The sequence below is a fragment of the Lissotriton helveticus genome, chromosome 12 (assembly GCF_964261635.1).
Source record: "Lissotriton helveticus chromosome 12, aLisHel1.1, whole genome shotgun sequence".
Classification (NCBI taxonomy): domain Eukaryota; kingdom Metazoa; phylum Chordata; class Amphibia; order Caudata; family Salamandridae; genus Lissotriton; species Lissotriton helveticus.
In genome coordinates, this window is record NC_136073.1 from 682093870 (window position 1) to 682115241 (window position 21372).

The following is a 21372-nucleotide window of genomic DNA, read 5'->3' on the forward strand; positions in this document are numbered from 1 at the left end:
TCAGGGATATTTGCTTACGCTTTTCCGCCTCTCCCTCTCCTTACATTTCTGGTTCAGAAACTCAGGCAGACATCACACTCATTTTAGTGGCTCCCACATGCGCTCGTCAACCATGGTTCACCACACTGTTAGAAATATCAGTGATTCCACATCAAAAACTGCGCCTCAATTCCAGCCTTCTCACTCAGAACCATGGAGAAATTAGACACTCAAATCCCAAGGAGCTCAACCTAGCGATCTGGCTCCTGAAGTCAAAGAATTTGGATACTTAAATTTACCACCAGATTGTATGACAATTCTTAAAGAAGCAAGAAAACGTACTACCAGGGCATGTTATGCGGGGAAATGGAAGAGATTTGGTGTATATTTTAACAAGAACATTATTAATCTGTGTGATGGAGACGGAGGTTCGGGGTCTCAATAAGACATAAGGCCCACTCCACGTCGAGTAAGACTAGGTTTTATTTTGCAATATATACGTCTCTTATGAGTCGCCAGAGTTCTATATGAGGAGTATGGATAATTCTTCTTTCCCGTATCTTCCTGCTTTAGGTCCAAAGCTCCTTCCGTCTGCTTCTTTCTTCAGAGGCAGTGGTCCCTCGGGCAAAGAAGACAAAGGAGGCAATATATGAGACTTACTGTCATCACACAAGGTTGGGAAAAAGGGAGTAAGGGATCACCGGTGCAAATTCTCAGGTCTAGGGATTTGTGTACGTGATGAGGAATCATCGGGAGAGGGTAGATAAGTTAATGGGACTTTACGCGCTGTCCTTCTCCCCCCTTCAACCCACCCCGCGAAGCGATCCTGTACCTGGTGAAGCCACGCTCCTCCTGAAGCGTGGCTGGGCGAAACAAGAGGTCATTGGCCTCCTGGATCTCTGCTGGCTCTCGTCTCCCAGGGGCTCCGGGTCCGCGGTAGCTGTCCGTCTTCCGGCGTCTCCTTCCCTTCTCGAGTTGTGTTCACGAGCGTGCCACCTACGTGTCTTCCGGGGTTTTCAGCCACACTCCTACAACAGGGACTCCACTGGATTGGTCCAAGGAGGGTGACGTCAAGTTCCTGGATGGAGGGTTCACTGGGTTCCCTTGCGTTAAAGAGACAGGACTCCGAAACAGGGACGGTGGTATCCCATGATACACTATGTTCGATGTTACAGTCTTCCGGCTGTAACGAAAGGAGATGACGGGTTTCAATAGGGATGGACCACCATTCGTCCATATGTACATCTCCCTCTTTAGCTTTCACTTTGTCTTGGGGAATGTTGTAATCTTGACACACCCTCCCCCTGGGATTCTCCTGATCGGGGAGAGGAATTATCCTGGACAAAAAGTCAGCGTTCTCATTCTCGGTCACTCTCCTGTGCTTAACCTAAAAGGAAAAAGGCTGAAGGGACAGAAACAAGCGTAGGACCCGGGGGTTATGGCCCATATTCCTACTCATCCATTGTAGTGGTGCATGGACTGTGTACAGGGTAAAGTGTATTCCTTCAAGATAATATCTCAGCTTATCAATACCCCACTTTACTGCAAGACATTCCTTTTCTATTGTTGGATACTTCATCTCCCTGGGAAATAACTTTCTACTTATAAAGATGACAGGATGTTCTATATCGTCAGGGATAACTGACAAATCCACACCTAACCCACAGTCGGAAGCGTCAGTGTGGAGGACAAAGGGTCTGGTGAAGTCAGGAGAGGTGAGGGCTGGACTGGTGGTGATGGATTCTTTAAGGCGACTGAAGGCCTCTAACAAGGTCTCTGGTGGGTTTAAGAGAGTCTTGGCTTGTGGCTCGTACATCTTTACGCAGAATATCTGTAAGGGGGCCTGCTATTTCCGAGTATTGGGGTATAAAACGCCTGTAGTACCCCAATAAGCCCAAGAAGGCCCTCACTTCTCGTTTGGTAGTGGGAAAAGGGGTCTCTCTGATGGCCTTTACTTTCTCTCCTTGCGGTGCTATCACGCCATGGCCTAAAACATACCCCAGGCACCTGACTTTCTGGAAACCTACACTGGATTTCTTTGAATTTATGTGGAGACCAGCGGTTTGTAGGGTCCATAGTATTTGTTGGAGGTGTGTGAGGTGGTCCTCCCACGTGGCACTGTATACCACAATGTCATCTAGATAGGCTGACAAAAACGTTTGGTGGTCACGGAGCACCTTATTCATGAGGCGTTGGAATGTAGCGGGTGCCCCGTGAAGACCAAATGGGAGGACTGTGAATTCATACAGTCCATCGGGCATGACAAAGGCTTTTCCCTATCTGATTCTTTGAGCGGGACCTGCCAGTAATCCTTTGTGAGGTCCACAGTTGTTATGTACCTAGCCTCTCCCAGTTTTTCGATTAATTCATCAATCCTTGGGATGTGGTAAGAATTGAATTTGGAGACTGAGTTAAGGGCTCTGAAATCCATGCAAAACCTGGTAGACCCTACAGGCTTGGGTGCCATCACTATGGGGGACGACCATTCGCACTGGAAGGGGCGAATAACCCTAATTTCCAGCATGATCTGTACTTCATTACTCACTGCCTGTCTCCAGGCTGCGGGTATCAGGTAGGGTCATTGCTTTATTACCCTGCATGAAATGGTCTTGATGCATGTTCTGTTAGTGTGGTTCTCCGTGGTTTGTCTGAGAACATAGAGCAGAAAGGTTTAAGCATGGCATCCATGGACTGTCTTTCCTGATCCCCCTTTTGGACCAACAGCTGGTGGTCCAACCAATTGGGTCTGTTGCCTAAGCCTGTACCCAAGGTGAAAAATCTCGGGGTGCTTTTTGACGCAAAGCTTACTTTTGAAAATCAAATCAATGCCGCCACCCCAGCTTTATTTTTCATTCTGAAGATTCTGAGGAAAGTCCTCCCGGTAATACCGATAAACCTAAGGAAGACGGTGGTATCAGTCTTGATTTCTTCTGGACTTGATTATTGTAATGTCCTCCTTTCCAGGGCTCCACGCCGTAGCATCAACAAACTCCAAACGGCTCAGAACGCAGCGGCCAGGCTATTGCTAGGCATCCCGAAGTTTGTCTCTGCCTCCCCGGTGCTTACTAAACTAAATTGGCTTCCAGTGGCCAAGAGGATGCAATTTAAATCATTATGTATCGCCTTTAAATGTCTCAATAACATGGGGCCAACACAGCTGACGAATCTTCTGAAACCCTATGTCCATGCAAGAAGTCTTAGATCAGCCTCACTGAGAAACATAACTGTACCCAGAATCAGCAAGGCAAGATGGGGGGAAAGAGTTTTACAGCCATAACGGCAAACCTGTGAAAATAGCATCTTCAAATTCAGGAAAGGCCTTAAGACTTGGCTGTTTTCAGTGTAATTGGTTTACCCCCCCTCTAGAAACTCGTAATATGCTTGACAGGACCATGACGGTCCCGCCAAGCATATTGCGGCATCAAGACCGCAGCTTCAGTCGGTTCCAGGGCGGTCCGATAGCCCGAGTCATAATACTGCAGTCAGAAGACCACCAATACCATGCTCTGCAAGTCTGGCGGTCCGTGGACCACCAGACTTGTAATAAGCCCCTAAGTGAAAAAAAGGGGATAAATAACAAGGGGGAATTTAAATTAACAGCATCAGTTGTTCCCCACCGTTTCAGCACTGGGCCTTCTGGAGAGCACAGCCATTAAACAGGGAGCATGTTGGCTGTCCTGGATGATGTGAGGGCTCACTGTGCCCTCCTCTGCACCTTTTTCACTCTCTAGATACGGTGAGGGCTCACAGTGGCCTTCTCTGCTCCTCTTGCACCCTCTAGATGCTGTGAGGCCTCTCTGCTCCTTTTTCACCCCGTAGATGCTGTGAGGGCACACTGGATTTCCTGCTCCTCTTGCACTTGCCAGGTGCTGTGAGGGCTCATTGCTCCCTACATTGCTCCACTTTCTGCTCTCTAGATGTTGAGACAACTCGCTGCACCCTCCTGTTGCACCCCTTAAGATACTGTGAGGGCACACTGTACCCTCCTCCGTTCCAAAGTTGGCAGTTTGGACCGATAGGCCACATCCTCTCCCCTGAATGCAATATGCAACACTTTAATAATCTCATCAAACTCATACCATTTTAAGAATGAATAGGAGCCCTGTTTGCATTTATTGCACGGCCGACAGCTCAGTTTGGGTCCCACTCATATTGTCCGACTCTGTCTCTAATTCCAACGAGGAATAAAATTACGAGTGCCTTTAAAGTCCAACGTAGCTGGTAGCAATAGCAGAGATTGTATCCGGAGCAATCCAGACACTGCTTCCTTGCTTTTTATGTTATCAAATCGCATGGAAGCAGCACCAGGATTGGCTGGAGCCGGCAAACTCAGCGCTCCTCAGGAGACCGAGGGGTCGCAACTCCAACATCCCCCGGCTCACTAATGTGCTTATAGGAGAAGCTTCAAGTGCGCATGTTTGCTTGGAGGCAGAAAGATATCCGTCCAATCCGACATGCGCACTTTACTTCAAACAATAACTGCTCTGAAGCCCTACCCACAGCTGCCCCCCTGCGCTCTTACTCATTTTCATTGACACCTGCCCTAAAATGAAGAAATCGCGGCCGTTTGGACAGAAAAAACAACCTAAACTGTACTTCTGGAGCCAAGGGGGCAAACATTTCAAGGCGCGACGCTCTGGCGCTCCAATGGAGCAGTCCCCCTGTCTAATACCAACCTTCTGCTGTCATCCTAATATTCAGTTACAATGCACCGGTCCTGATAAATGTTTTGGAGGCACGGGAGAGTAAAATAGTCATCCTCGAAGTAAGAACAGTTCAGCATGCTGGGGTCTGCCTGAAATAGTGGCGTTCATGCTGATAATTGACATAGTTTTCGCCGACATAAATAGGAAAGTTGCAAATAACACTTTAACTCTCATGGATGCTACACAGAAAGAACTGGAAACAAGCATCAGCGCAGCGCATTCTGGGGTGATTGCGCTAGAGAGGGCGCTGATTCTGTAGCACAGCAGTCTGGAAAGTAGGCCCATGCAAAATGCCCTATATGCGCATGTATTTGTTCCGATTGTTACATGAAATTCTCCAAATTACACTGTTATGCCATGTTGCAGCTGTTCGCGGCATTTATGTTTTTTACACTATTTTTGTAGTAAAAACGCCTCCTCGTGTCCAAAGTGGATGCAAGGACACATTTTGTTCTAAAATATATGGCCAAATGCTGGTTTTGCTTTTTCACTTAATCATGGTTGATTTTTCTGAAATTTCATGTAATTACATAAAAGCACATTTTACGAATTTCGCACACCCTTACGAAATATATAGTAGTCGGCCTGCTTTGTCTGTGTTTGGATTGGGATTGTACCTGGATGGAATCCATGTAATCCGAGTTTAAGCCAAGGGGTCAGATTGCTGCTTGTGCCCAAGACTCTGTTTCGAACTTGCTCTACTTTCACAGCCACATTGTACCTGAGATAAAACATGAGCATTGTCTTGTAAACCGCTAGGCAAGCGGCATGTTCATATCAAAAATCTTTTCTGATAATCGAGATGTCTCGTACATACATGTAGTAGAGTAGTTACTGTGGTTAGAAGTCAAAAAGTGTGCAAATCACCTCTGCTTAGATTAGACACCTGCACGCCCACCGCTTCAGTTTTGCGTAACATTATTCGACTTAATAAAGAGCGGGAAATAAATTGCTGTTCTGCTTGTTAGACAAAGAATGAAGACAAATCTAGGGCATTAATCACAGGAAGAAAGATAAACCTTTTCGAGAACATTATTCCATCCCAGGATAGAACATCGAGAAAATGGGTATGATGCCCTTAATTGGAGCCCCAAAAGGCAAAAACAGCGGAACTTACGACAATTTGAGACTTTGTAAATTGGATTAAACGGGAACAAGTGTTTTATGCCTAAAATCCCAACATGGCCCTTTTCTCTACAATTCTTCCATGCCCACAATCTTCACACAGTCCGCAGAGACGACACAGAAACAATGAAATTCCCAGATTGTTCCCAAGTGAATACCAAACAAGCATTTGCAATGCAATAGGTCTCGCATTAGGAAAGTTTGAGGTATTGGTATTGTAAATGACACATTTTTTATTTATGTGTTGGTTTTGAAAATAGCGAAATTAATAGCTTTGTCATTTACAATGCTAATAGTTTTAACTTTCGCAAACGTGACACCTATAGCATTTGTAATGCAATATGTGTTGTATTTACATGACTTAGATGTATTAATATTACAAGTAACAATGCCTTTTATTTTTTTAAATAATTAATACTTAAATAAAAGTTATTGTAATTTATAATGGCAATAGCTTAAACTTTTGTAAATAACTTTTGGGAAGATTATGTTCAGTGTATTTTATTGTGATGAAAATCCAAGAACAGTAGTGAAATATTAACATCTTTTTGTGAAAGCTTGAAACATTGAGAGAACATATTAGAACCAGTTGTTGTTGAATGGTTGCAAAGAGTGATGCTGTGGCGTTCAGTGGTGCTGAGTGATGCTGTGGCCTTCAGTGGTGCTGAGTGATGCTGTGGCCTTCAGTGGTGCTGAGTGATGCTGTGGCCTTCAGTGGTGCTGAATGATGCTGTGGCATTCAGTGGTGCTGAGTGATGCTGAGGCATTCAGTGGTGTTGAGTGATGCTGTGGCACTCAGTGGTGCTGTGGCATTGAGTGGTGCTGAGTGATGCTGTGGCGTTGAGTGATGCTGTGGCATTGAGTGATACTGTGGCGTTGAGTAATGCTGTGCCGTTGAGTGATGCTGTGGCGTTGAGGGATGCTGTGCGCTGAGTGGTGCTGTGGCAATGAGTGGTGCTGTGGCGTTGTGGGGTGCTGTGGCATTCAGTGGTGCTGAGGGATTCTGTGACGCTGAGTGATGCTGTGGCGTTGAGTGGTGCTGTGGTTTTGAGTGGTGCTGTGGTTTTGAGTGGTGCTGTGGTGTTGAATGGTTCTGTGGCGTTGAGTGGTGCTGTGGCGTTGAGTGGTGCTGTGGCGCTGAGTGATGCTGTGGCGCTGAGTGATGCTGTGGCGTTGAGTGATGCTGTGGCGTTGCGTGATGCTGTGGCGTTGCGTGATGCTGTGGCGTTGAGTGATGCTGTGGCGTTGAGTAATGCTGTGGCGTTGAGTAATGCTGTGGCGTTGAGTGATGCTGTGGTGTTGAGGGATGCTGTGCGCTGAGTGGTGCTGTGTCGTTGAGTGGTGTTGTGGCATTGAGTGGTGCTGTGGCGTTGAGGGGTGCTGAGTGATTCTGTGGCGCTGAGTGATGCTGTGGTGTTGACTGGTGCTGTGGTGTTGACTGGTTCTGTGCCGTTGAGTGGTGCTGTGGCGTTGAGTGGTGCTGAGTGATGCTGTGGCATTGAGTGATGCTGTGGCATTGAGTGATGTTGTGGCATTGAGTGATGCTGTGGCATTGAGTAATGCTGTGGCATTGAATAATGCTGTGGCATGAGGGATGCTGTGCGCTGAGTTGTGCTGTGGCATTGAGTGGTGCTGTGGCATTGAGTGGTGCTGTGGCGTTGAGTGGTGCTGAGTGATGCTGTGGCATTGAGTGGTGCTGTGGCATTGAGTGGTGCTGTGGCATTCAGTGGTGCTGAGGGATTCTGTGGCGCTGAGTGATGCTGTTGCGTTGAGTGATGCTGTGGCGTTGCGGGATGCTGTGGCGTTGCGGGATGCTGTGGCGTTGAGGGATGCTGTGCGCTGAGTGGTGCTGTGGCATTGAGTGGTGCTGTGGCATTGAGGGGTTGTGTTGGAGGGATGATTTGGAGGGTGGAGTTTGAGTTGGAGGGTAGAGTTGTAGGGTGCAGTTGTAGGGTGTAGTTGGAGGGTGGAGTTGGAGGGTGGATTTGGATGTAGGATTTTGATTTGGATGGTGTAGTTTGATAGTGTAGTTTGATGGTGTAGTTGGAGTGTGTATTTGGAGGATGGAGTTGGAGGGTGGATTTGGAGGCTGGATTTGGAGGGTGGATTTGGAGGTTGGAGTTGGATGGTGGAGCTGTAGGGTGGAGTTGGATTTTGAGGGTGGAGTTGGAGTCCGTAGTTGTAGTTTGCGGGTGGATTTGGAGGCAGGAGTTGTAGTTGGAGGGTGTATTTGTAGGGTGTATTTGGATGTTGGAGTTGGAGGGTGGAGTTGGATGGTGTTTTTGGAGGGTGGATTTGTAGTTGGAGGAAGGAGTTGGAGTGTGGATTTGGAGTGTTGAGTTGGAGTATGTAGTTGGATTGTGGAGTTAGAGGGTGTAGTCGGAGGGTGTATTTGGAGGGCGTAGTAGTGCTTGGATGGTGGATTTGGATGGTGGATTTTGAAGGTGGAGTTGGAGGGTAGAGTGGTGGTGCTAGAGTGTGGGCCCTAGAGTGTGGGCCTAAGAGTGTGGGCGCTAGAGTGTGGGCGCTAGAGTGATGGATAGGGTGGTGGCGCATAGAGTGGTGGCGCATAGAGTGGTGGCACTCAATTACATTGTATTTTAGCCGTTGGAAGAATTATTATTAAGATTATATCCTGATCAACGTTATTTTTTTTCCTTTTATGTGACCTATTCCCCTTTTCAATATTGGTTGCTTAATGTAAAGGACATTTGTTATGGTTTTAATTAACTAAACAATAAAGTTTAAAACAAGAGTGGTAGAGTGTTGATGGAGAGAGTGGCAGAGTGGTGGCGGTAGAAGGCTGTACTGTGTGTGTGAGAGAGAGAGTGTGTGTGTGAGAGAGTGTGTGTGAGAGAGTGTGTGTGTGTGTGTGTGTGTGAGAGAGAGAGAGAGTGTGTGTGTGTGAGAGAGATAGAGAGTGTGTGTGAGAGAGAGTGTGTGTGAGAGAGAGTGTGTGTGAGAGAGAGAGAGTGAGTGTGTGTGAGAGAGTGTGTGTGAGAGAGAGTGTGTGAGAGAGAGTGTGTGTGTGAGAGAGAGAGAGAGTGTGTGTGTGAGAGAGAGTGTATGTGTGTGTGAGAGTGTGTGTGTGAGAGAAAGAGTGTGTGTGTTAGAGAGAGAGAGAGTGTGTGTGTGAGAGAGAGAGAGAGAGAGAGTGTGTGAGAGAGAGAGAGGGAGTGAATAACAAGAAGCCAGGCAGCCCGGAAGGCGTCTCAACATCCTGTCCGAGTACAAGCAGAACAGGGACACCAGCCTTCACTTTCGTAAATCCCAAGCAGTCTACTTCTTGATAATAACTCAAGGGAGGCAGGAAGAGGTGAAATACCTTCCAGTTTGAAGCACCATCAAAGGGCTTTCAAAATCGGATGCGAAGTATACCCTTATTTGTGAATTTTAAACGCTCTGGCATTGTCAATAAAGCATTCTCAAATTGAATTGCATGGGATAAAAAAATGGAAAGCGAGCGCCAGAAATCATAGCCAAGTGGAAAGAGTCCCTGTCTAATCTGTAGTAGATTCTGCTCTCTTGCATAAAAGCGTAGGATGTCTTACGCCAGAGCCGCGGATTTTGAAACTGAGCAGCACCCTGTGATTCTGGGCAAATCACTTCATTTTTCCGTGTCTAAAAAACAAACACAAACAAGACCGAAAAATTCCGGCGGAAATTACACAAAAGGAAGGGGAAGGAAAGAGAGACGAGGGAAAGATAACGAGACAGAGAATGAAAGATGAGATGAAGGAAAAAAAGAAAGGTGGTGAAGGGCGAAGCGACTAGCGAGGGAGAGAAAACATAGAAGGGGAGAAGAAAATGAGAGAAGAGAAAAGGAGGGTAAAAAGAAAGAAAACAGCAGCATGTCTTATTAACAAGACTGAGAGACAGCGGAAGATTAATGAGAGAGAGGGCTGTGAAGAGAGAGAGAAAGGGCGAGTGAGAGAAAAATCAGAGGTAAATTCAGCGCACTCGATTAAGAAGCAGCAGGCCAAGGGAAGATAAGTGGGCATTAATGAGAGGCCACGGGCTTGGAGGGAGAGGATATGGGAGGGGGGAGGAGGGAGAGTAAACATAAGCGAGTGTGTGAGGGAGAGTAAATGAGAGGAGGGAAGAAGAGTGCGTGAGAGAGAGGGGGGAGAGACAGGAGGCGAGAGCATATGGGCATTGCTGTGGGGGGTGGGTGGGCGGGGTAGCAGCAGCCTTTGATGTCTGGTGGTGTGAGAGACAAATGTTGGTGTGCGAGGCTTCCTTTCAAGTCGGTGGGGGGCGGGGGAGCAAGCAAGTGGGAGGGAACGAGCATATGGGGTGTGAGTGAGGCCAAGCGCGCGCCTGGCGAAGCTTCACGCTTCAGTAGACAACATGCATTGGGAGAAATCAGCTTGTTCAAGAGGGTTGTTTCAACTACAATAGTTCAGAGCTATAAATAGCTTGACCTAAAAACTGTTTTTCAAGGGGAACGTGAACATTTTCATTGAGATTGTTTTTCCCATGGGTACTGTTTGTACCTCTGTGTTGTTGTTTTGTGGGTACCTTCTTATAAGGACAGTTGAATGGGAGCCATGGTAATACCTGTTTACTTTTCACAGACTGTAAAATTAAATTGGGTTGCTCTTAGGGAAGATGCAGTTGCATTAAAACAGCCTGAGGAGGGACCTACATTGTCCTGATGACTAGCAGCTAACATCTGAATGGTCTTAGAAAGGCATCACATGGTGTTCTTTGCTTTTACGTTTCACCTCAATGACACATTGTTTAACCTACTGTTTAGTTTTCTAACTTTAACCTGCTTTTTCTTTCAGCTCCAGAGCACATAGCCATGTGGCACAACGGGCGGTGAATTGAGGCAGCAGATTATGTAACTTGCTCAAACTGTGGAATTAGGGGACCCACCACTCCAGATGTATCCTTCGACACTGACGTACTTATTGGTGTCCCGGATGAGATTCCGATGATGGCTTCTGTGCCATAAACTGACTGTATCCTGAATATTTGTAGATCTCTTTGGAAGTCTCTGGAAACCGTATCATCTTGTTAGGCTTGGTCTGGACTGATGAAAAACAACTAAGTTATCAGCTACTTCAATTCTGAGCAGTAGCTCTCAACCGCTTGAGTTTTCTTACCATTTGTGGACAACACACTGTGCAGGGGACTTTTCTGTCCATAGACATTGCTCAGACCTTGCATACAAAGACACGAGTGGCACAGTCTGAACTTCAACAAGCCTTAATAGGAGGTCATCATACTGCTATACTGTGGGCAACGATTACTCATGGCGCCTCATCACTTCTAATTCAAACTCTGCCACTCGTATGAAGAGGTTGGTGTTACATAAAGCTCTGCCTCCCATTTAAGTAAGCTTCACATTCCCTGAAGTTTCAGCTCTACCTCCCTTTCAAGAACCCACCAGCTCTAAGCCCTTTCTGAAGAGAGGTCACATGTCATCTGTTTCCAACTGTAAATCAAATCTGAAGAGGAAGTGGAAGTACATCACTCCCAGCTCTTCCTTCCCCATGAACTTCTAGCTGTACATCACTTATAGGTGCGCAGTCTCTTCATTATGAAGAAGGACAGTATCACTCCAAACTCTGTGCAATAGTTCCAGCTCAACCTACGAGTCGATGGCCTGCATTGCTTCCCATTGCGTTCTCTTGCAGAGGTTTTGCAGCTCTCCTTGCATCAACAGGAACTTACTCCTAAAAGACAACAAATTAAACGGCATATAACTTTACCTTCCACAGCGGAAGGCTCTTCATCTTCACCCCTTCAACTGTACTCAGGGGCACAGGGTCATTCCCCATTCCAAGTCTATCTCCCTGCACAGAAATTGTTAGTTTTCCAATCTACATGTTGTTCCAGGGGCATCTTACTGTTCACATCTGTTTTTGTTCTGGTCTGAATGGCATCTCATGAGTACATTGATTGCTTTAAGGGATATACCAGTGCTATTGACAAAGTTTACATGGCAGTATATTTAGGATTAGAAGTGGTAAGTTAGGGGACTGCCGTTCAAAAACATGCGTCTTTGCTTACACGGTGTAATGAGCAGTTGTACGTCAAAACGTCAAGGTCAAGAATCTTGACTGGCTCCTATACACTTATATAGCAGCAGAGCATATCATTCCAGCATATTGTCAAGGTACACATACATTGGGTAGTTATAGATTTGATCTTCTAACTCCACAGCTTGCCTTAACAATTAAGTTGATAGTCGATATAAGTGCAGGTCAATATGAAAACCTTGATATTTTGGTGGAAACCATGAGTTATGGTTCCTTTGCTTTACATATTATACGAATTTATGTCAGAATCCTTTAACTCACGAGTTAGTGCAAGTTTTTTCAGACACTATTAAATCACAAATGATGAGGTGGTTGAGGAAAACACAACATTTCCTGCACTGAAGAGGTGCCAAGATGAAGGCTTCATTCTGCTGTATGTTTTTCATATCTTCCACCAGGGTGTGGGGAGCAAAGATAATCCAATAGATCACTGCATAGTTTTTGCTTCAAGGAGCCCATGTTTTGTGGTTGGGAGACCAGAGATTTTAAAATTGATACAGGTATTCCTGTGTGATATCATTCACTGTTAAGAACATTTTGTTTACGTATTGCCTCTTAGATGTGTGATACAGAAGGAATTCCATTTTTGATTAGTGTGTTGTCCGCATTGTAGGATGTTACTAGCCGGCAGTAACTGCATATGTCTCAGGCTGGTCACTTTTGAGCAACCAAAGTCCTGTTTCTTTGGCTTAGGGAAGAAGTTTATCTTCATGACCTCCTTTGTTGTATGTAGAGGGTAGATGCACAGAAGCACATTGCATATAATTCATGACCAGCGATACCACTGCCCGGCTCTTTCTTATGCATGCTATGAAGATTGACTCAAGCTTTACACTCTTATCTCTCCCACAATCTGCCTTTTGGCTGCCTTCAGTGGCTAACCCTGGAGTTTGTCTGACAACATTGGCTAACCTGCAGGACTTCACAGAGCCAATGTCAGACCCCAAGCTGACTGGAACTGTACTTGTGCATGGGACCAATTTGTAAAGCGGCTCAGATTTTGCCAATTCCTCTTCCTTGGTGTGTCATCTCCTTTGCATCTCATGGAAAGTTTTCCTGGCAGTGCAGGAGGAGCCTGAGATCTTTGCTTTTGAATGGTGCCAACAATTGGTCAAAAATTACAATGGGTCGATTAGCTCATGAATTCATGCTCACTTGTCCTCAAATTGTGAATACTTTGAGATCTAAAACATTACTCATTGGGTGTTATTTCTTCTCCAAACTAAGGGTGAGCATAATTCATGTAATTTTGTGTAAATTACACATAATTCGCCAAATGTATCTTACTCTTAAAAATGTCCCGAAAGCTCCACTCAGTTCAGGTAAAAATTAGACTGGAAATGTAAATTAGAGTTGATTTTCGGTTGCTCGCATTCAAAACAGTGCTCTTCATGTTCAGATTTGTAGTTTTGCGCAAAACGTTACCATAATGGTCTGCTCCAGCACAAAAATGTACATTAAATGTTTGTTAACCACCCTCATTAACGGAAATGTTGGTAGCTTCTAGGATTTATAGTTGTGTGCTAAAGAATTACTCGAATTGATGCTCTTGTTAAAAAATTACCCAAACGGTACATGTAGTGTAAAATGTCTCCCTGAAATAATGCGATGAGGCAAAATAGCGCAATATTTGTCATTTTGCAAGAATTGTGTTATGCAAAATTATACCAATTACTCCAGCCTAAATACAATTTTGTCCAGACCTACACCAAACCAAAAGGTGGGGATGATGTTTACGGGGGAGCCACCATTTTACAATACTCACACGTCAGACCAAAGAAGCAGTCATACATTTCACCTTACATGTTCCAATACAATGCTTCTAAGGCCAAAAGCTTTGATTCAGTGTTTTCTCAGTTGCTAAAAGCAGTCTTATTCGTCGTGACTGGAATTACAGAAAATATTATATAATGCTCCAGAAGATTATAAGACAAGTAGAATCACTAAAATCCACTTGTAAGTAGTCGTCCATTAAATGTTGTGGGTGAATTCTTATTTGGCCCTAAACGAAGAGTTTTGCAGGACAACCCACACATCCGATATTCCCCATTACCCTGTGAAATGTCAACAGCGAAGAATAATATCCCTACTGAATGTAAAACTGCACCAATGTGCGTGAAACAGATTTCCACAGTTCTTTCTTATTCCAAGGGCAAACTCATAATCAGTAGGGAATCTGACACCCAGTAAGTTCTAGCATCCTGTAATTACCAGCTGTGGGATTTCCAATCCTATTAACACCCAATCTAAAATATAGTGTATAGTACCCAATTTATAATATAGTGTATAGTGCCTTACTGGAGATATCACTGTATGGCTTACAGTGCATTGTTAATTTCATTTTTGTAAAGTATAGCCTATTGGTTATACAGTTACTCGACTCATTTGAAAAATGTAATGCTGCTGCTATTACTCTTACGAGTAATAACCTATGTATTATTTTCCAGGTGTGCATTCATTAATATTTTGCATAATTAATGAGGTTCGATTGTGTGAGGATAGCATTCCTTTGTGTTACATGGTATTTCTCACTACGTTCCCTAATACTGCGGATCTTTGGTCCTGCTCTAAAGTCCTCCGATGAACTGTTGCAATTTCCTGGATTCAAAAAGAATACAACACACATATATAAAGTAACACTTTCTGATATTTGTGTCTTCCATCTACAGGGCATGCACTTCTTCTGTGCATTTATCACACTTTATGAATTAGACCCTTGTAGTCTTTTATACACCGCACAATAGCCAATGCAGAGATCACGCCAGCAGCCTCCGTTATCCTAGCTGTGAATTATATGCTACTTCTGTTGCTCATATTCATTGAGTAGCCCCTTTTCCCTCGTACCTGCCAGCCACCTCATCTTTGCTGCTGATTCTGTATATATATATATATATATATATATATGTGTTAACCTTTGCCATAAAACAGGAGTAGGCTCATGTCCTGAGCGTATCACCTAGATTTTTACTTAAGGCATTACTTGGGCACTTGTGCACCACTGCACAATTTTGTGTTGCACCCATGGGCCTTTGATGGTAGGTAAATTGATGTGGTGCTTTGCGCCCATTGAAAATGTTAATAAATACCCCGCTCCCATCTTCCCGTCCGCGTGTGCACCAGGCTGTATTTAGGTATGTTATAGCAAATGGTACTTGGGATCAAGATCTCTGAAAACACTAATGAATAAATAAGTTCACACAGTAGGCCACGCAACTAACTCTGGTAATTTGCGACCCAGATGTGCTGATGTGTCTTATGCGGGGTGCCAACATGAGTCATATAATTGATTCCCTAGATATATATTTTTATTTCACTGTAAAAAACAAAGCTTAAATTGACGTTATAGTTAGGTTTATTAATAAGATGTTTATGTGAAAAAAACGAGAATTTCTGTGAAAAAAACAAAGGTTAAAGTGTCATTATAGTCAGGAAGATTAAAAACTCGTGTTTAATAAAAAAAACAATTTCATTCACTTTTTGTGATAGTATTATTTCATTATTTTGTAATTTTTACACATGTCAAAACTGTCTGGGCACAGGTTTCACCAGTTACAAACCCAAATCCAGCAATAAGTAACAGGGGGTGACCAGTCAAACGTTTATGAAGGGCCTTGCACTGTGCTGCAACACGTGTTAATGTGTTTTAAGTAGCTTTTCATCTGTTTGAGCTAGAAAAAAAATGTTTTGTTGTTAAAATCTGTAGATGATGTATTATGTGGCAAATGCAGCAAATTCATAATTATCCAGAAAATGCAGCAGCCACAAAATGTCATATTCCCAGAGGCCCTGGTTATAGTTCACTGAGCTAACTATAACTTGCGCCTTCTCCATGCAGGGCTTTTTTTACATCTCATATTACATCACTCATTACATGTTAAATTATATCATTGCTGACATCACTGATGACATCTCAAATGACATGAGATGCTTCCATGTGTAAAGCAATTGTAATATGCAATCTAGTTGGTAATAAACAGTGATTCTCTCATATCAAGTTCGCTCTACTGTGGAAATAAACTCAAATTTCACCTTTGCCCTCTAGTAAGAAGTGTTTGAATGTGGGTTTATTAATACAGCTGCTCTAAATAACAAGTTATTGTGCTACATTTATTTTCATGTCATAAATATATGCTGCTTCTTATAAGCATCACATGGGAGATGAGGCATCAGTTACACACTTATGATTGACACTAATGTCCTTTCCTCTGACCATTTTTTATCTTTCACGCTTGGAAGCTTAGGCCTGTTGGCATGCCCATGCAAGTCAATGGGGCTCTCACCTGCCATTGTTTGACCTTGTGAGTACCCCCTTCTTCTTCAGGATGCAGATAAATTGGTGAGGCTAGAATGGGGTTGTGTCAACCTGTGTGAAAGGCTAACCGCTATATCATAGACAGGTGTGCTGTTATAGATATCTTTATTTGTTCAATTAATAAAAATCAGTACTAATGTGTAGCCTAAATGACATTACATCAGTCACATTGTAAAAATGTACTATATATCTAGTTCGGCAATAAAACACTATATAGAACACAACATTCATGTTTTACCCTAACAGCGTGTGTTACTAAGTTAAAATGTTCAACAAACAAGAGGAACTCAAAATTTAAACATCACCTGGTCACCACTAAACAGAATACAGTGCGATTGTGGAGTAGAGAAGAATTTGGTCCCTGAAGGCATACTCAGTTATTCTAGCCACTCCACCAGATAACAGAACATTGACACAGAGACTTTAGGGGGAATATAACTGATCCAAAATACCTACTTTACAGGTCAGTGCACTCAGCAAAGTATAAATGCACGAAAGTGTAAATACTGGCTGACTGATTCCTTATAGTTATTTCAAATCTAAAATAAACCTGCTAATCCCTAAAGTGTACTCTTCACTTGTTCAAAACACTTGACAAGAGTGAACTAGTACAAACAGTGAAACGGATCCTAAGTAGCACCCGAAAAACGTACTTTTCTGCTCTAAATACTGATCAGAATACAATGTACAAGAATGCTAGAGACAGGCCAATCCCTAAAGTGCATTAATTTCTGTTTAATGTAAAAAAATACTGTGTAATAACTAGTACTTAATTCACTTACACATTATCAAGATTTACAATACTTTAAGAACTTTGCTAAATAAAATACTATGCAATTACAGGTCAGAAAGCAAGATAATGCATCCTTAAATTGTATTTTGCACTGGATAATACAGCAGAAAAGTTGAAGAAATTGAAATCAATATCTAAAGCTTCGCCTGTTTAAATACCCCAAATGAGATAGTACCCAAGTTGTGTGCTTCACAGCGATAAAAAATCCATAGTTGAAAAAGATGCTATTCTATATATAAAACTTTGTCACTTTACATATCTTAAGTCAAATCAGATCGTACTTCATGGAACAGTAAGCATTGGACAACAAACATACTACTAAATTACATACATTTAACTGGCCAGATTTCCACAATTTGACATTCACCTATAAATTGATTCCGAAAATGCAATTAGTTCCTGATCGTAGGCCCGATTAATAGGGCCAAGAAATCTTAATTTCACTGATCAAAACAGAAAGCTACACATATTCAAAAGAGTGCATTAACTATCTGGTCAAAATCACAAGGTTGATTTTTCACAAGCTTAATACTTCATCTTCCGAATACAATTTACTGAACCATTTATCAAGTTATTTGATTGCCAAATCCGTACATTTAACCCATCAGCGAATTGTTTGGCAATTAGTACTCTGTAGACCTCTGCGTATGGGTTTTTACAACTGAGCAGAGGCCCAGTCTAATAAAACATGGTCGCAGAAAGTTTTTACAAAGGTTCAATAGATATAGACAGTTACAAATGGCTTGCACCATCGATTCAAGACGATAGGTGCATCCTCTGCAACTTTTGCAGGAATTAGAGGCAGATTTATAAGAGGCTTGCGCAGTCAGGGTGTCATTATTTTTGATGCACTGAAAGCAGAAGAGATTCAAGTTCATTTATTTAAGTGTTCGGTCTTTGAAAAAAAACATTACACCAAGCAACATATTTAGCAGCACTAAAAAACGTAATTAATAGATTTTTAAAACAATTGGGGCCAGGTGTAGGTAGGCATTTACCGGTCGGTAACGGCCGAAAATCAGTAAAATCGGCCGTTACCGACCGGTAACCATGAAATGAGATGTAGGAGCCCAATATTTACCGAATCGGAAAATACGAGTCGGAATAATACCGACTCGGTAAATAGGAGTCGGAATAATACCGACTCGGTAAATATGAGTTGGAATAATACCGACTCGGTAAATATGAATCGGTAAATTACCGAGGCGGAATCTACCGAATTCTAATATACCGAATTCTTATTTTCCGAATCGGTAAATAAGAAACGGTAAAAACAGGCCATGGAGATGTAGGAAAGCCCAAAAATACAGAATTTGCTGAAATTCGGTATTTAAGAGTCGGTATTTACCATGGATTGAATGCAGGTGGTAACCAGGGGAGGGCCATAAAAAGAGACCCAAAATGCACCTCTGGAACCATAATGGCGGCTTTTTACGTCATAGCAAGACGGCAAAGACTACAGGCAGCAGGAGAGAGAGAATGGCAAAGGGAGGAACAAGTGTACAGGCAGAGTATAACACTGTTCCAACTGACAGAGCTTGAAATACTCCAGAGGTACAGGCTACATCCCCAAACCATCAAGGACTTGATCAGGGACCTACAACCACTCCTGGAGCACCCAACACCCAGGGCCCACGCCATCCCACCCCATGTCCAGGTGCTATGTAGCCTACACCTGCTGGCCTCTGGGAGCTACCAGAGTGTGATAGCTGCAGTCGTGGTGTGTCCCAGGGCTGCCTGCCCCGCTTCTTCAGGAGGTTTCTCGACGCAATGATGCAGAGGATGGGGCATTACATTTCATTCCCTGCAACACCAGCAGATTTAGCCAAAACCAAGACAGACTTCTATCACCTGGCACACTTCCCTCACGTGATAGGCTGCATCGATGGTACCCACGTCCCACTCTGTCCACCTGCAGCCACAGAGCACATATACAGAAACCGCAAGTCGACGCACTCCATCAACGTCCAGGTCATATGTAACGCAGGGAATCTCATCACAGACATCGTTGCCAAGTTCCCCGGAAGTACCCATGATTCATATGTATTCCAGAATAGTGGAATATACACACGCCTACTTGCCGGAGAATTTGGAAATGGATACCTGCTAGGTCATTTACATTGACACACCATGACACTCACAGCAGATCTACGTCTCATGTACATGCAATTAATGTCATTCTTTCTCCCCCCTAGGCGACAGTGCATATGCCCTGCGGTCCTTTGTGCTCACTCCCTACCTCAACCCATCCACCAGGAGTGAAAGGCGCTACAATGTGGCTCACAGATCTACACGAAATGTAGTGAAGCGCACATTTGGACTCCTTAAGAGCAGGTTTCGCACGGCACGGCAGTACACCCCTTTAATCTGCTGCAAGATCATAGCACCCTGTGCCATGTTACATAATCTCGCAACAAAGGAAGGCACGGAGGTGGAGATCACATTTCATGAGGACATAGATGACGACACAGAGGAGGCAGAGCCCCATGCTACGGTGGCAGCAGCAGCTACAGAGGGGAGACTGAGACGGGAAGAGATTACACAGCAATATTTCTGAGTGAGTAATGATACACAGGCAGGCAAAGTAATTTGTGTAAGTAGTTTAATTTGCACTACGCTACTGCATTGATAGCACACATTGGGCACACAATGTCAAACAGTCCATGACTGTGTTGTCACGGTTAACACCACCGTGACTTCTTCCTTGGGTGGAGGGCAAAGTCATTGTTTGTGGCCACGGACCACAGGGCGGGACTGCTGTGGCTGTGAGTCAATGTTCTCAGTGTGGCCTGGCTCACTTCCCCGACGCCTGCCGCTCCGACGTAAGTCTTGCACAGGAGTGCTTGCACCACTCCTGCTGGTGGACCCCTCACTTTCCAACACACAAGTGTCGCCTCCAGTGCCAGTCTGTTGAGCGAGCACGAGCTCCATTGCTTAGGTCATCCTGGCCATTCCTTCAGATAAATTGTTGCAGCACTGCACTATGGCATCCTGCATCGTCACTGACCGTCTGCACAGCACGGTGGTAGCAGTGGCAAACCTGTTCAGGGCCTTTGTCTGTTGCCGCACATCCACACGGGCCTTGCGTCTCTCTAAATGGTCCCTGTCCAACTTGTCACACAGGACAGTCATGCACTGTGTGATGTCAGATATGCCAGACGCCATAGACTGCATGCTCTCTGCCATTTCCCCTATGCCCTTGCCTACTGCATCTAGCTTTTTGTTTGTTGTGCGTGCCTGCCTTTGAACCCCCATCATCGCTTTTACCTGCAGGCGCTGAACTTTGACCATGGTGGCCTCCAGTCCGCAGAAGACACCCTGCACCTGACGCACATCCTCTGCCTCCCGTGGCCTTCGCCCTCGGACACTGGCCCGCGTAACTCTGGGAGTGGGCAGCTCTTCGGTGTTGCCTGTTTCCTGTGTGTCACCCTCCACCTCCTCCTCCTCCGATGTTTCTAGTATTCTGCGAGGGGGCACATCACGGCACCTTGCCCTTCCCAGCACTGGGGATGGTGTTGTGGGGGTGGGTGAATGTCCAGCCGCTCCTGTCTCCTGACTCTCGAATAAGAGAGGGGACTGTGGATGTGGTGATGTAGGCTCCTCTGGTGACACGGCTGCCTGCTCTTGGTCCTTCCCTCCGTGTGATGTGCTTGGTCCTGCTCCTTCCCTCCTCTTCTCTCTATCTGCTGCTGTGCTGCGCATTGACTCTCCTGTGGACAGACATGGACATTGTGTCAGTGGAGTTTTTCACCTGTGTCTCATGATAAAACACACTTCTATTGCACCTTTGCCTGTCTCTCATTTGCCTATGCTAGTTGTCTGTTGGTCCCCTTGCTGCAATGCATGCTGACTGCTCTGAGGTATCTACACATGACTACATTTCCCAGGATGCATTGCAGGACATTAGTTAAACCTGTTCTGGAGTCTGATTAGGGCACACAGAGTGTGTGAGGGGAATAGGTAAATGGGTAAATGACAATGTTCTTGCATCTTACCTTGTTTTTTTGCGCCTCTTGCTGAGCTGTCTGCGTCCCCGATGCCGTGGATGCATTCCTGCTCAAGGGTGGATGCCACCATCTCCTCGATGTCGCTGAGTCTTGGGGCTCGGTTTCTTCCTCCCCCTGTTGCATCACTTTCCTTGCGGTGGGCTGCAAGTTTTTTCTTTGTAATTATGCGGATGTCATACCACCGTTTTTTCAGGTCTTCAAGGTCACGGTGGGTGACACCAATGGCATTTACCTTGCCTTGTATTTCCATCCAGGTGCTGCGTTTGATGGATTCTGCTACATGCAGGGATAGCTTTCCAAAAATGTTGCTGTAATTGCTTGTCACCTCTGATACAAGCACATGAAGTTCTTCCTGGCTGAACTTCTGCTTCCTCTTGCGCTCTGCAGCATCCCTCTGTGC

The 21372-nt window shown here is 44.6% G+C and overlaps 1 protein-coding gene across 6 annotated transcripts in view; it reads left to right on the forward strand.

Annotated features, from left to right (window-relative positions):
* LOC144799177 (C-type lectin domain family 18 member A-like) overlaps positions 1 to 15893 on the forward strand; it is a 901971-nt gene extending 886078 nt beyond the window's left edge. For all 6 annotated transcript variants that reach the window (XM_078670425.1, XM_078670423.1, XM_078670422.1 and 3 more), the window contains one exon: positions 10601 to 15893. In XM_078670425.1, coding sequence (XP_078526551.1) covers positions 10601 to 10638 — 38 coding nt within the window. In that variant the 3' untranslated portion in view covers positions 10639 to 15893. The remainder of the gene's footprint in view (positions 1 to 10600) is intronic.
* Positions 15894 to 21372: the final 5479 nt, after the last annotated feature.